At 42.3% G+C, this 16163-nt stretch overlaps 1 protein-coding gene across 3 annotated transcripts in view; it reads left to right on the top strand.

The window, feature by feature from the left end:
• Positions 1–15568, top strand: part of LOC119856483 (protein mono-ADP-ribosyltransferase PARP12-like) — a 37517-nt gene extending 21949 nt beyond the window's left edge. Inside the window, exons 7-13 of one of the 3 annotated variants that reach the window (XR_006282782.1) lie at positions 464–584; positions 4067–4163; positions 7075–7150; positions 9366–9496; positions 11061–11212; positions 12532–12967; positions 13384–15568. Coding sequence is in view for 2 of the 3 variants with exons in the window: in XM_038404009.2 (XP_038259937.1) it covers positions 464–584; positions 4067–4163; positions 7075–7150; positions 9366–9496; positions 11061–11212; positions 12532–12842 (888 nt within the window). In the remaining variant the exon portion in view is untranslated. Of the gene's footprint in view, positions 1–463; positions 585–4066; positions 4164–7074; positions 7151–9365; positions 9497–11060; positions 11213–12490 lie in introns of all 3 variants that reach the window. The other 2 variants (XM_038404009.2, XM_043519044.1) reach the window with 2 other exon arrangements.
• The last annotated feature ends 595 nt before the right edge of the window (positions 15569–16163 follow it).

Below are 16163 nucleotides of genomic sequence, written 5' to 3'. Positions count from 1 at the left end.
TACATGGGCTGTCTTTTTTATTTTAAATAGTCTGTTGATCAAATTTGAGCTCAGAGGATTAATAATGGGATACGGAGACTTTAACTTTTAGGTTCAATGGCTCAGATACAGAACAGTCAGAAGCGACTGAAAGTCATTACTGACTGATGTCTGTTCAGTGCGTTGTCTGAAATAGGTGACAGGTATTTCCACCTGTTTTCATTGCTTGAAATGTAACCTTCTCTTTCCTTCAGTGTTTCTTGACATTCCAGATTCAGCAGCGCACTCTCCCGCTCCCCATTCCCATCTCCATCTCGGGAGTTGGGGAAGGTTTCTCTGTCTACCTGGTGGTGGATGGCCCTTATTTTAAAGGACAGGAGCACACAGGCCTGTAAGACCACAGCCGCCACAGAACGGATACTTATACTTTCTCATTTTGAGAAGATTAAGAAAAATCTTTCTTCTTTTGGTTCTGACCTGACAGGATGGTGATCATGATGCTTCCACAGTATCCAGCGGTGACCTGGAGCACGCTTATCTAGCAAAAGTGCCTCCAACGTTGCAGTTCAAAGCTGGGAGACATGAATATGAACTCAACTTTAAAGGTACGTTGGGGTTTTTTTTTTCTTCCTTTCAGATATGTTGTGTAAACTATGTTAGTAGAGGAGAAGTTAAGATATTAATCTTACTTTGTGGTGGTCAAAGGAAAAGGGAATCCATTAAAGCTCTCAATACAAGAGCTAGTCACCCTGAATTAACTGATGTGCCTATTCGGACTGATTTTTTTTTTTTTTAAATTAAAAAGCCTCCACTTCAAGATTCAGCTGATTTGTGAAAAGTTGCATTGTTTTTTGACACTAAGAATGTGAAAGAATCATGGAAGAATCTGTAAACCAGCTTCCAACTTCCTTTTAAAAACAGTTAACAGCTAGAAGAGGAATACTTAAAGTTTGCTTTTCTTAGCCACGAGTAAAGAAGCCTGAAAACTAGCTTAGTCTTTTCTCATGAATTTCTCATTCTGGTTATGATAAGTAATGAGCCCTAAGGAATAGACTGCAAACCAGTTTCCAGGTTTTCTCACTACTGGTTTAAGGAGAAGAGAGCCTTTGCTTTTTTTAGTTTGTAAATCTTAAACACTATTTACATATTGCTCCCACCGCTGTTAGATCACTATTAGGCAGGCTGAGCTCTACTTAATCTCTTCCATGTGGCTCTCTCTCTGTTAATGCCACAAATGTCCTTTTAGAGCCAGACAGCCACCCCACAGAATTGGGCTTAAACTAAAATGGTTGTTTTTTTGTTTTTGTTTTAAATCATGCATCCATTTCCTAGTTGAAGATAGGGTTTGGCATAGAGTCCAGACAGTCATTACTTAGTGTTTTACCAGGAGGTTATTGTGGAACCATTGCCACAAATAATAAACTTTCCCCTGTGCTGCTTTCTCCAGGAATCTAGTTTCAGGTGTGAAGTTTTATACACCTGAATCTCACCCTTGCAGGGCAAAGGTCAGAAGCCACGGCTTCATGCTGATTCTGGCCTGTTCCAGAGGCTAGCATGACATCCAGTATAAATTAGAACAGTCTCAAGGCCTGCCCTAACTTAAAGTAGCTTTCCCACAGCCACCTACGGGCTGCTCTGTAATCCAGAAGAGCTGGAGTATAGGTTGCTAGCAAGCAGAGTGGCCAGACCATGGCTCTGTCTGCCTGGGAAGGATGAAGTAGCGGGTTAACCATGTCAGGACTTAAAGCAGTGCTTCCAAGGTGACCAGATACTCAAACTTGAAGCTAAGACCACTAATTATCCCCTTTTATGAGAATTTACTCCCCTTCTCACCTCTTCCCCAGACCTGCTATCCATACACTTGGAGAAACACAAACCACCTGGACTGATCATCTGGCTCCACTCAGACTCACTAGTACTAGTATATGCTTGAATCTCTGCTGCTGTTGCCTTCTACCCAGAAAAAAAGAGGCAGAAGGGAAACATGAACTTCCTACTGGAAGTTATGCTGGAACTCAGTCTATACGCCTGTAAGCAGCATGGAGTTCCCATCCTGCTCTGAAGAGAGTATAAAACTCCTACCTAAACTACTTTCTGATAACTTAATACAATGTAAACTTCATCCTGAGCTTATACCCCAAGCTTAGCAATTCTAGGGGTTTTCCCTGCAGAGCCTCTTTTTCTCTCTCTCTCTTTCCCTGAAAGAGAGACCCCATCCCTTTTTAAAATCTGGTTGGGGATGATAGTATCCATTTGCTGGTATGACTGGACAACAGTTGAAGTACATGGTCAGGTAGCGTACAAGCCCCGGATAAGAGGATGACTTGGAAAACCATGCATCCTTATGCAGGCACCAAAGGGAAAGTTTATTACTGTGCTGGCCCTGGACCAGTATGTGGACAAAGGGGAGGTGGCTTACAGCCCCTGTATTAGGGACAGCCAGGGCTTGATTTGGCCCCAGGCATGGTCGAGGGTATACCTCCAGCCTGTTCTAATTTGTATCCCTCTGCTAATGTGGTGAGCAGAATTGCTGGATTATAAATTCCACAGCCTCATTACCTCTTCCCTGATGTGCCTCCTTTCCTTCCTTGTTTGTCTCCTGCACTCCAAAGGTGTGGGGAGGAAATTTGTGGTGTCGTCATAAAGCTTTGCTAGTTCTGGGTCTTGCATCATTAGACCCTTCTTCATTCAGGAAGTGGAGGCTGAGAACTGCCAGCCAAAAAATAAAAGTTTGATCAGGATGGGAAATGCAACTGAAACTTTCTCCTTTAAATAAATAAATAAAGAAAGAAATAGAATAAAAAATTGGGAACCATGACCACCCTTTTAAAAAGTCACTTTATTGTTGGTAAGCATGATGCAGAATGGATGGAGTTTTCCTTTAACACCATTTATTAGAAAGCATCCTCATTCTTGCAAGTTACTTAGCTTGTAGAGGCCATATCTGTGTATTTTTGGTGTGCTAAGAGCACCAGATGAAAAACCAGTTACCTCTGCAAGAAATTAAGCTATTGTAGGTCCGTTCCTTAGAAATACTAGAGTAACCAATGAGGGTTGTTCCTTCAATCTACCTCTTTATTTTTGTGAACAAATACAGATATCTTTGCCTGGACAGCCCAAATGGTATAACATTCTGGCTTATTTTCCAAAAATAAGGTTTCAGTTTTTATTTTTATTTAAAAATCTAGGAGACTGGATTTTTTTGGGTTTTGTTTAGGGACAGTAAATGCGATACAAAGGCCTTGTAGACACACACAATTTAGGTCAAGCAGCTGCATCGCTCAGGGTCTGAAAAATCCACATACCTGAGAGCCATAACTGTGCTGACTTAACCCCAAGTGTAGATGTAGCTAGATTGACAGAAGAATGTTACTGTCACTCAAGGAGGTCACGTTCCTGCAGCAATGGGGGAAAAGATCCTTCCGTCATTGCTGTAGGCAGCATCTGGGCTGTGGGGTTATGCCAGCATAACTATGCTGTTAGAGTCCCTGTAGTGAAGTCTTTCATTCCTGGATCATTGGTTCAAATCCAGACTACCATGTGTTGCCAGTCAATGAAAGTTGGTGGCCTGTGATGGCTGTTTGGTAGCCTATTTGAAGAGTTAATGGTCCAAGTATAGCTGTAAGGGGAGAGAGGTGTCCACATACATTGTGGCCTTTGTTGACAGTGTTTAGGGAGAGGCTGAAACCTGAGTATGAAAAATGCAACTACCCGTTCTATAGAGGTGGTTCTTCCAGGTGAAGGTTGAAGCACATGATCAGAACAGTGTGGAGACTCTTCCACAACTGCTACCTATGATACATCCATTCTCTCCATAGCCCTGGAAAGTGAAGTGAAGTATCTCATTTCCTTTAGATTTCAGAGCAAAACTATTTAAAAAAAAATTGGAGTCAGAATTCTCCTATCTGATCTACATGGTAGACCTTGGCTCCTGTAGTCTGACACAAATGGGAGTTTGCTGCATGTAGTAAGAGCGGGACATTGGCATCGTTAGGTGGCAGTCTTGGCAGAGTGTCTTAATGGAGAATTTTGCCCCAAATGTGAAGATTGTTGAAAGAGAAATTTGCTGTCTGTGCTGTGTTTTCAGCCATGAATCAAAGAAACCTTCACTATAAGACACAGAGAGAGGTTTGCAGGAGACCCAAATTCATCTCCCCGCAAGATGTGGAAAAACGGAGAATCAGGTAAACTACAGCTACTCTACTCTGAGGTGGTGGATACGTATGTATTCATGCAGTACTATGCAGTGTGTTGCAGAGAGAGCGTGAGTACTAAGCAAAAGTAAAAAGACTGTTAAGACAATTTGTAAGAGGAATTGATACTCTTGGAGGGAAAGAGAGGAGTGTATGTGAAGTGGAAAGAGTTTTAGATATGGCTGTACCCATGGATCCTGAACACCCTACCTGACTGAGAAGAGGCTGGATCAAGATGAAAAAGGTTGCATAAGCAGATGGGAGAGAGGTCAGTTCTTTAGGGGCAGGGTCTTTTGTTTAATATGGCTGTAAAGGACCTGGCACAATGGGGCCCTAAAATGTCTGAGGTATCTAGACACTACTGCACTATAAATGTTAACTATAATAATAGGATGGAATGTGTCTGAAAACTGAGAGGAATTTCAGTTAGAATTCAGAAAATGTGAAGGTAAGCGAGGATTAATTTCTGTATATAATAGCCCACATTTTTTTTACACATCTCTCTCTCTCTAGTACTTGGTGCCTATAAAACACACAAAATAAACCTTTGAGTCATTGGTAACAGAAACAGCCTTTCTCACAGTTACTTAAGTATCTGTGTCCAGTCCCAACTAAAACTAGTATGGCAGTGTTTTAAAGCTACAGCTATGTGGGGCGGAAATTATCCAGTTGAATGGGTGGTTTTTTGTTCACACAGTCTAGTTAGACTCTAAATAGAGTCATTCCTTGCTGGAGTCAATAGATAATCTGGCAAGCATAGACCACAAGGAGCTGGTAGGAAGGGGCAGAGCCCATCAGCAGGATTCAGGTCAGTGACTTGATGGGAAGCTCAGTATCCCTTTTCATCAGGGCTACTTTTTTTTATTTAAAACCTAGTTGGTAGGTTAACACAGATTCAGACTTCGTTTTGCTAGGCTAAACAAGCCAAGATCTTTTAGTGTCCTCTTTGTAAGATAGGCTCTCTATTCCCTAACCCATCATTCTAGTAGCCCTGTTTTATACCTGATCCTGTTTGAATTCATCTTTCTTGGACATGGGTGACCAGAATAGTATACAGTATTCTAGTTTACTAGTGCCTTGTACAATGACATTAATATTTCTCTATCCCTACTGGAAATGCCTCGTCTGATGCATTCTAGGATCACATTCACTTTTTTTACAGCTGCATTACACTGCTGGTTTATAGTTGGCCTGGGATCAACTAATACACCCGGATCTGTCTTATCTGTTGTTTCCAACTGATTAGCCCCCAGTTTATAGCAGAAATTCTTATTAGTCCCTAAGTGCATGACCTTCCATGCTGTACCATTAAATTTTATCCAATTTCTATTACTTCAGTCCTCTAGGTAATCCAATTCTTTTTGTATAATATTTTGATCCTCCTCTGTTCGAAAATGCCTCCAGTTTTATGTTGTCAGCAGATTACATTGGCACATGCCTGCTTTTTGTGTGTAGGTCATTAATGAAAATATAAGTAACAGCTGTGGGTTTTGCCTAACCATTTTGAAGTTGCTGGCTTGTCTTATGCCATAAATTTGTAACTGACAATTTATGTAGCAAATTGGAATGGTCATTGCTTAAATAATGAAGTATAGTATTTGGGAGGATTAGGAACACCTGGTGCAAAAATGATGATGGGCATTTGTACCTCCTAAGGTAAAATAGTGTAGTAACTTAGCTAAAGATGTTCTTTTGGGTACATGAGTTTATGATGGCGATAGCATGGTTTAGTTTTTTTGTAAATGAGAACTAAAGCACAATGCATTTGTGATGCTGAAATGTTTCCCAATGACTGTGATGCATACATAATAGGTATCACCAATCATTCTTTTGTTGCTATCAAATTCAAACAGGATTTGAAGACAAACTTGATATTGTGGCTGTTAGGAACTGGAAAATAACGTTTTTGGTATTTTGAAGCAGTAGAGGAGTTCATGCGGGGGGAAGCTTATATGCTCAGCATTTCAGTCTTTTCACATAATTCTCTGATATCAGTATGAATCCCCTATCTCTAACCTGTTCTTTGGAAATATCATATATGGTTGAGTCCTGCATAGGCAGGTGGAATTGGATGCGTAATGATAGATTGTTTAGACTCAGTAGGAAGGAAACCATAAACTCTCACCTTGTGGAGACTGGGACTCAAAACTGCAGAAGGCCCAAGCAAAGTGAGTTTAATGGTAACAGAAGAGACAACCCCTAAATGTTGGCTTTGTGTGAGAACTGAAGACCTACACCAGAACTATTGGTAGTTTGAGCTCAGTTTGGTGATGCAACTCATATCAACAATTGATACTGAGTGCTTTTCTGACAGGTTTCAGAGTAGCAGCCGTGTTAGTCTGTATTCGCAAAAAGAAAAGGAGTACTTGTGGCACCTTAGAGACTAACAAATTTATTTGAGCATAACCTTTCGTGAGCTACAGCTCACTTCATCGGATGCATCCGATGAAGTGAGTTGTAGCTCACGAAAGCTTATGCTCTAATAAATTTGTTAGTCTCTAAGGTGCCACAAGTACTCCTTTTCTGAGTGCTTTTCTGTCATTTTATGTGCTCAGGCCCCAATTCAGCAAAACACTTAGGCTCAAACCCAACTCTAAGCATGGAAATAGTTCCCATTGAAATCAATAGGGCTTCTGTCATGCTTAAAGTTAGATATGTACCAAAGTGCTTTGATGACTTGGGACCTCTGTTCCTAATTAACTGACATAAGGTTTGGAACACTTGACAGGATACGTTACGCATGCTGAACTGAAGATAGTTTTGAAATGTCTGGATATATTGGGTTACCTTTTATTTATTCTAAATTAGGCAAAACTCTTTCTAATGTAATACTCTTAAATATGATTTTAAAAAACAACAACAACAACAACAACAACAACTCCTCTTCTCTTGTAAAATACAGTGGTGTTGAGCATTCACAGGAAGAATCCATTCCAGCTCACTGGGACAAATCAGCTTTACCAGAATTGGGATACCAGGTATGGAGCTCTTAAGTTTTTCTATCTGACCACATACAGCTTTCTTAAAATGTAGACTCTTCTTCGAAAGACTCGGCATATTTCCACTTATGGGATATCGCATCACCTTATGGTGATTTCCGATAGAACTTCTTCTAGCGATATCAGCTAGAGTGTTCTCATGCCCCTCCCCTTGGCATTGCCATATTCTGAGGGCGAGGCTTTATAAGGGGCAGAGTGCCCTCACCACCTCATTTTCCTTCCAACTGCGTGCCTGGACAATGTGAACCTCTTTGGAACCAAAGCTTCTGTTGTGTTAGATAGTTAGTGTTAGTGGTCAGTTTAGTGAGTGATCTTATTTGGTTCTGTGTTATGGTGTAATTGAGGAAACAGAAGAAGCTGGGATTTAAGAGCTGCGCTTCCTGCTTGGCTGTCTCCATGACGTCTGATCGTGTATGGTGCCTGAAAGAAGAACATTCACCTTCGGAGTGGCTCGTAACTCTCAGAGCATGCAAGGATAGGGAGATTCACCTGCACCTCCTTGTCCTGAAAGAAGCCTTCAAGGCCAGACCCTCTGGATCCAATCCCTTCAATCTGAGATCCATAAAGCTAGTTTTGGCCCCCGTGGTTCCCAGCAGCAAAAGACTGAAGGGTACCAAGAAGCTGCATCCTCTGTTGGGGCCGTATCTGGTTCCTGCAGCTCCTGTAAGGCTATATAGGGCTGGACCGAGGGCCACATGGTCGGATACCACTGCCCCAGTTCTCATGGAAAGAATGAGCGACAGTTCAGTTACTCTTCCCAGTTCCATACCTCGTGCCATACTGCTTTCCAGCTGTTTCAGAACTCTGCAACTGCAGGAATGGAGTTGGCTTCAGTGTCCACTACCGGTTCCAGGAAGATGTATTTCATCAGTCTGTCATAACTGGAGGAGTCAGTGCCTTCAATTACAGCCATTGTGACACCAAAGGAAATAAGGCACAAGAGCAAAGCAGCCACTGTTATCAGTGCTGATTTCTATGCATCAGAATTATCTGAATCTGATGGATCAGACAAAGTGATACTGATAGGGGGGTGCCGTAAAAGTGCTCTAGCTGACGCTGCTAGAAGAAGGTTCTACTGCAAGGCACCATGTGGTGGTGCATTATTTCACGTGTGTGAATATGCAGAGCCATCTTGAGCTCCTGTTACAGATAACCAACCTTCATTTCAGTGTTGCATGTTGCCTTGTAAATGACCATCCCTTACACGATGTACTTACTATATTAGTAATTTGCAATCTTGTGACTGCTATCAAACTGACATGGGGGAAGGTGGATCTTTTTACCTGCAAGAGCTTTGCTGAAGTCAATGGGGCTCGGTAGGGGTGCAAGGGTTCACTTGTGCATCCCTTATTGCTCAGGGCTTTGGCCTAATCAAGAAGCAGTGACTATATTAATCTAGAGACAATGCCTGGTTAATGTCCAGCAATCAAAGAGGGGAGGCAGACCCACAAGGCTTTTCAGTGCCGTTATTTTAATTTATTTGGTTCTGCTGTCTTCTTTTTCGATTTGGTTGTGGTCCAAGGGCTCATGCATTCTTGGGCACTGGCACTAAATTCAGCAATACAAGATGGCTGCGGGTGGTGAGGCAAACTTATTTTATTTCTGTTCTTGGGTGGAGCAGGTGGGAGTGCAGCATTTTGTTTTCACTGTAGGGTGTACTGGCAGGCGATGATAGGCATGTTGTTCCTAAGGCAGGACATTAAAGATGATCTAAAGAGTGGCAGGGGCGAAAGGTTGAGCTTTTTGTTCCTGATTATGAAGCCAAGCAATGGAGAGGAGGAAGTAGTTTCTTAAATTGTATGGGGTTTTTTGTCTTGCTTTTTAACATCTGTTTAGAAGAGCAGGGGAAATTTTTCCCATTTCAAAAATTTGAAATAAAAAAGGAAAAACGTTGACAAATGTTTTGTGACTTCCTCATCCCCCAGCTCTATTTGGCTACTGTGACTGACATATTGGAGAAAGAAAGTTTTTTGTTGAATCTTCAACTCACAATATTCCCCCACTCAACAAACCCTCAACAAATCTTCCAGTAAAAGTAGGAAGGCTCAAGCTGATTTCATGGTGTTTCTAAGGTAAAATACAAGCAGGAACCACTCTCCCCTGACCCGCATTCAGGACTTGAGCAATAATAATGTGGTGGTTTATGATGGCTCTGTAAAAGATAGGAGATTGGTTTATATGTATTCTTTTACAGCTGATCAAGCTTCTCAGCTCTTCTGACGAATACAAGAAGGTCCAGGCTGACTTTCAGCGCACAATGCCCAAAACAGTCATTCAAGAGATTCAGAGAATTCAGAACCCAACTCTTTGGAAAGTGTATCAGTGGTATGTGTAAAACATTGCTCTAGTATATTTTCATGGTGTTAGTACTTGCTGCTATTAGTTATGTTCAGAGTCCCGTGTGAGAAGCCAGTATGCACCATGTAAACTACTGCACGACTGCTTTTTAGAACTTGCTCGACCACTGCTTAGCTGAGATCTGCAGCTGGCTGAGGCAGAACTCAGGCAAGATGGAAGTTACTCGGCTATTCAGAGCCCTCTGTGGGAGTAGCCCATCTCCCTGAGATACTGCTTGCAGATGGGGAGAGGCATTATCTCCCATGAGTTGCATTTCACAAGAACTGAAGTTTGGCAGCCAGTGAAAGAGATCTGCAAGTGCAAATGACAAGAGTGTGACAGGAGACACTATTTGTCAAGCTGGGCCACCCCACTGGCCCAGGGCAGGGCTCGTACACCCCATCACCTAGTTGTCAGGCTTCCCTGTTAGATAAGGTAATTGCAGTGTGGTGGGCTCTGGACCCTGGGCAGGGCTGAGCAAACAAACAGTCAATAGCCCCCAAGACTCCTGGCTGAGGCAGGCGGTTGCAATTGGGATTCTGGCCCTCTGGGCAGGACAGAATAGCAATCAACCTGCAGCCTCTGGGCGGGACAGGACAAAGAGTCTGTAGTCCCTGAGCCTCTGGACTGGGACTGAGAGCAAACAGCAGCCACACCTACTGGTCTGTGGGGTGTGGTAGGGGAACTCAGTCCCTCCCACTCCACCAGGTTCTGACCCAGGGCCCTATGAAGCTGGGGATTTCCCCACTAAGGGTTTCGGCATCAGCTTCTACTACATCCCCTGGGTCACTTCCTACCACAAATTGCATCCCAGGCATCTCCTCAACTGGTGGCGTCTTGGCGTCCCGGTCAGTCTCCACTGTTGGCAAGTTGCCCGCAGCATAATCTGGGTCTATGGGCTCTACAGCTTGGACTGTCACTGGCCCCTCTGGAGGAGCCTGCAGTACACATCCTCTTCCTCAACAGACAGCACTGACTGAGCTGGGCTGCCTCCTTTTATCTGGCTCTTCCACTTGGAGCATGTGCAGTAGGGGAAAGAGGGCGTGGCCTCCTGGGCCCACAGTGATTGGTCTGTCCCAGTTGGCCCAGTGCAGGGTTGGTACACTCCATCACACAGAACTTTCACAGTTCTAGTTTAGGGAATTTCTGCAAGTGTTCAGAATGACTTCAAACTCCCCTCTGACTAGGCTTTCTGTCAGTAAGGTGTACATGGGATATTCCACCTCCCCCCCCCACAAGATATTTATCCAACTAGCTGGGAAGAAAGACTAATGTTTCTATTCTTGGCTACAGTTAGAGCCTTATAAGTTCTTACACAGGTATATTTGAGTACACGGTGCATCTCGCTTCTGTTTCCGTTTAAAGCAGGCCTTTTTAAAAGCATACTTTTGTGCAATTACTCAATTTAAAAAAAGTATTAAAATATTTTGCAAAATCTGAGCACTCTGTAACACTCATCACAAATAATCTGAGTGCCTGCCTCATTGGAACCTGTTTGGCTAAAATAATCCGGCTCTGCACTGTGGAATTTTGACGATGCTTTTTATTACAGGCAGAAAGAGCAAATGCTGAAGACTAATGGAGGAAAAGATGTGTGTGAAAAACTCTTATTTCATGGGACCAGTAAAAAGCATATTGATGCCATCTGCCAGCAGAACTTTGACTGGAGAATCTGTGGTCTTCATGGGACAGCTTATGGCAAAGGTAGTTCTCGAGCTTGTGCTCTGCTAACCTTGATTTAGAGAGAACTTTCTCTAGCCCAGCAATAGTTTGAACTGGAGAATAGCAGAGGGAAGAGGCATTCACCTGAGCTAGGTGTTACCTGTATGCCTAAATGGGTAGTGTTAACGTTAACCACTTCATGTGGCAATGTAACAAACACACTCAGCTGGAGCTTAGGCACTTCTACAGACCTTGGCGTATGTGCTCCACACTGCAGTGTAAACCCACTTATTTGTGTGGAAAGAAGAGGGGACAGGAATGCTTCCAATCAACATATGTCACCCACCCAAATTTAAGGTATGAATTTTTAGCAGTGAGCATCATTAATTATTGGAACAACTTCCCAGGGGTTTGATGGAGTCTCCATCCCTGGCAATATTTAAATCAAGATTGGATGTGTTTTTTCTAAAAGATCTGCTTTAGGAATTATTGTGGGGAAGTTCTATGCCCTATGTCATACGTGAGGTCAAACTAGACCAGAGGTCTGCAAACTGGGGGGGGCACCCCACAAGGGGGGGTGCGGATTAATTTTTGAGGGGATGCATCTGGGTCTGGGCCAGCCCCCACAGGGAGAAGGGAGGGAATGCCAGCCAGCTCTATTCCTGGCTCCAGCTGTCAGCCCCAGCGGGGGTGCCACTCTTGGCCCTGCCCCTGCCCCCAGCTGTGGCCTCAGTCTTGGACCCCTTACGCCTGACTGTGTTCCTCCCCCCCCGGAGCTGCGGCTTGTCTTCTCTGAATTCCAAGAGGAAGTGGTATTTACTTGGTCTCTGATGCCATGCAAGTAAACTACACTCTGCTTCAGTATTCCTTCCATCCCTGGAAAATGATACAGTCCCTGCCACTGCCCTATTTACAGCAAAGGATCCGTATATCAAGTGAAACAGAATGGGCTTTAATTTTTTAAACATGTAATCTGTCGTTCCAGAGTTTATTCACCCAGTGGTTGCTTATGATGATTAGAACATTTTGGAAGGAAAGATACTTCAATTTCAAGCTTCCAAAAAGTTACTATAAGCTTTGTGTGTGTGTGGTGGGATGGGTGTGGGGGCAAACAGCATACTCTAAGAAAGAGGAATTAGAAAATAAAAAACCACTAGTAATATCTAACATGTTTTGTGAAAAATCAAATTGTGGTAATATCTAATGATAAATTATGCTGGAAAGGATGCCCAACACACATGAAATTATTTACAAATCTCTCACCAGCTTCTGATTCATTCTCTCAGTAAAGATTAGGGTTTTTTTCTCAGTGTATTCCAGGAAGCCAGCAATCTTACCAACTTTATCTTTGTCTACTGCAGGAAGCTACTTTGCAAGGGATGCATCGTACTCTGATAACTATAGCAAGACGGCCTCAAACATCAAGACCATGTTTCTGGCTCGGGTCTTGGTGGGGGACTTTACCCTTGGTAGGTCTTCCTATCTTCGTCCTCCCGCCAAGGACAGCGGAAACGATTTCTATGACAGCTGCGTGAATAGCCTTTCGAATCCGTCTATCTTCGTCATCTTTGAGAAACATCAGATTTATCCTGAGTATCTGATCGAATACATGGACCAGGCGGTGGCAACTGCTCTGTCAATGGCTGCACATGCTGCTTATTTTCGGAATTGACCTAACTGAGGAGAGTTTTTTGTGTAATAAAATATGCCCAGTACATTTTCTACATATGTAGACTCTCCATCCTCTCCTTGTAACAGTAAGCAGAGCTGAGTATCTTAAGAAATTTTAGAAAAGACATAGTATTTTTATGACAGGTTTCAGAGTAGCAGCCGTGTTAGTCTGTATTCGCAAAAACAAAAGGAATACTTGTGGCAGCTTAGAGACTAACAAATTTATTTGAGCATAAGCTTTCGTGAGCTACAGCTCACTTCATCGGATGCATCACGAAAGCTTATGCTCAAATAAATTTGTTTGTCTCTAAGGTGCCACAAGTTTCAGAGTAGCAGCCGTGTTAGTCTGTATTCGCAAAAAGAAAAGGAGTACTTGTGGCACCTTAGAGACTAACAAATTTATTAGAGCATAAGCTTTCGTGAGTCCGATGAAGTGAGCTGTAGCTCACGAAAGCTTATGCTCTAATAAATTTGTTAGTCTCTAAGGTGCCACAAGTACTCCTTTTCTTTTTAAGGTGCTACAAGTACTCCTTTTCTTTTTGATAGTATTTTTATGAGTTTTTAAAATCCAGTCTTTATTCCTAAGTTTCTCTAGTGAGGCTAACTTGTTTTTCCCACTGTTAGTCTGTTCTGGGGGATTTAATTAATCCAGTAGATGTTTATCTCATTCTTGCACTGTGAGATGAAGTAATAGAAAAGCAGGTGGTTGCGATGTCGTATGAAATTCTTAAAAATAAAAGGAATTATGTCTTCATTAGTTCTCCCCTAGTGAAGTTAGCTGTGAAACTAGTTAGCCAGGGCAGAATCTGCAAAAGGCTTCTTGCGGGCAAGCAATTTTTTTAATAGTTCCCTGAGGACTGTTGCATACATGGCCCTCCTGTGGATCACTGCTACCACATCAGGGTGACCTACATCCCTCTACTTGCTAAAGGTTTCTCCTCCTAATACCTCAGGCCTGCTAAGCCCCAAATGTGGGTTACAAATAAAATAACCCAGGAAGCTTTGAATCTGTGTAGTTACAAGAGTTTGACTCAGGCTTTGTGGTGATTTGGTTGGAACAGCAGCAAGCTTAGGTGTGTAAGATGGGACACTGGAACAGTTGCTGTGTGTTCTTTCTCCTCTCCAGCAGAACTACTTCAGACAAAACATCTAAGAACTTCTCTTTCTTACTCTTTTCTCTTTTACACTTGCCTGTAGAATTGATGTTTTTCTGACATGGTGTGAGAGATGTGGCTGCTACAGCTTTCTGCTCTTATCTGTTCCTAGTTGTCAGAGGTGGTATATAGATACACATTTTCATTTTTTTAAAAGCATGATTCTTCTTTAAGAATCAGTGTGGGGATCATGTTTATTGTCTTTGTGGCTCCAGGTTAAAAGTTTTTACAAGGCTGTTTTTCCTTGCTGTCAGCCCTGCAAACTCAACTTGGGGATCTAAGCATTGAGTGAGGTTCTTTCCTCCTCCTCCATCATCAATGCCAGTAATAAAGGTTCATAGGTCATGTCGTTTGCCTTCAGTGACATCTGTGCAAACCCACTATATTCTGTGGGGGCTATACAGGTTTAAGTGATTGGTCCTGTAATTGGAATATAGAAAACAATTCTGTTGATGTATCAGAAAGGATAGAATCTAGTTCACTATTTATCTTGGCTCTATTCATTCCTGTATGTTAACAAGAGTCAAAAGCAATCAAAACTCTGACACTGAAATCAACTTTCTAGTTCTTATAAATGCAAGGAACGGATAGACTGAGTAAATGTACCATTTCACATACAGTAGTTGCATTTCAGAATAGAACTGCACTTCTGAGCTTTCCTTGCATCTGGGAGGCTTTCCCCTTCCACCTGTTGACTAATGTGTGAATGAAAAGTTAAGCCTAGATTTTTAATACATTCCCTTCCGGGGTGTATTTATGTGCAGGGTAAAGTTCTGTCCAAAAGCCTGCTGCAATATGGGAGAGCAGAAGAAACTTCAAAATCCTAATAATGCCTCTTATTATCACTAATTACTTACTCTGCATGGATTTCTTCTGACTTCTCTACCTATCTTCTGGTAAAGATTGGAAGCAAGTGCTAAAGCTGGAAGCATAGCAAGGACAGATTAAAGGTTGCTCGTCCTTGTATGTCAGTAAGACTGTCTGTATATACACAAAATAAACTATAGTGCTTTGATCAGCTGTGAACAGCTGTGAAAAGCTGAGCTACTTAGTTTTGTAATGACGCTGCTGCAACTAATGAATGCGTTACTATAGAGCTGTGAGAATTCTGGATGAACCACTAAAGCTTTCCATAGCTTTCACTCTCCGTACATGTTTGTCCTGGTAGGGGAGGGTATAATATGACTTTTATTGGTACCTGGAAATGTAAGCAGCTGTATACTTCTCATTTACAATCATGATATTGGTGACTGAAGCTTAACATTTGCATTGCTTGGAGAGAGGAGACTACTACTCAGGATCCTTACTCTCCTTTGTAATTGTTGGGAATGGTGGGGTTACAGCAGCTGTCTTTCAGTGACAGTAAATGTATTGGCTAGTCATATATTCTAAGTGCCTATGAGGAAAAATGTCTAACTGGAAGCAATCTGTAGCCCTTGTTCTCGATGTTTTTAATGTTTGAAACTGAAATTGAATCTTCTTATTCTCAGCCGTATGTATGTTACCTTCTGTAGCAATATGTATGGCTCCTCTTTTTTTAATGCAAATTAAAATATTTTGAACCAAAAACTGATTAAGGTTTTACTCAAATAGCGGCCTCTTTGTATCCTCTAATCCTCTTTAATGTTTCTAACTAGGTGAATCCTTGTTTCTTACTGTGGTAAGAAGCAACAAAAGATTCACAGTGAATGTCTTCCATGCAAAGCAGAGCAGTTTTTATTGTAAATTTTCAAAGGCTGAGGAAGCTTCTCCCTCCACCCCGGGGAAAAACAGGCTTTGTTGCTTTTTTCATCTCGGGTACTGAAAATAGCAGCATGAATTGCACTTTTGGGTTCTAGTGAACTTACATGTTCAAGTTCTTACAAACTAAGGGAGTCTGTAGTGTTCTCTAGGTTTACAGTGCAGTTGGAAATGATTGGCTTTTAAAAAAAGGTACTTCATATGAAACCTAAATTAATGCAAATGTATGTTGACTGTCTCAAGCGATAGCCATCGCTCTCGATTGTTTGGAACGTGTGTGAGTGGTGTTCTAGAGTGGGATAATAGAGAGGTTAGGTTATATGGGTTTCTGCCAACAGCCCTATCCTGTGAAGGCATAGGGAGGGTGAGCTAAAAAGAAAACTGGCTTGACAGTAGTGCAGTCTGCAGCACAGTAGGGTACCTTGGCC

Source organism: Dermochelys coriacea, chromosome 1 (assembly GCF_009764565.3).
Source record: "Dermochelys coriacea isolate rDerCor1 chromosome 1, rDerCor1.pri.v4, whole genome shotgun sequence".
Lineage (NCBI taxonomy): Eukaryota > Metazoa > Chordata > Testudines > Dermochelyidae > Dermochelys > Dermochelys coriacea.
The sequence above is the reverse complement of the archived record's forward strand: the minus strand, read 5'-3'. Positions and strand labels throughout refer to the sequence as shown.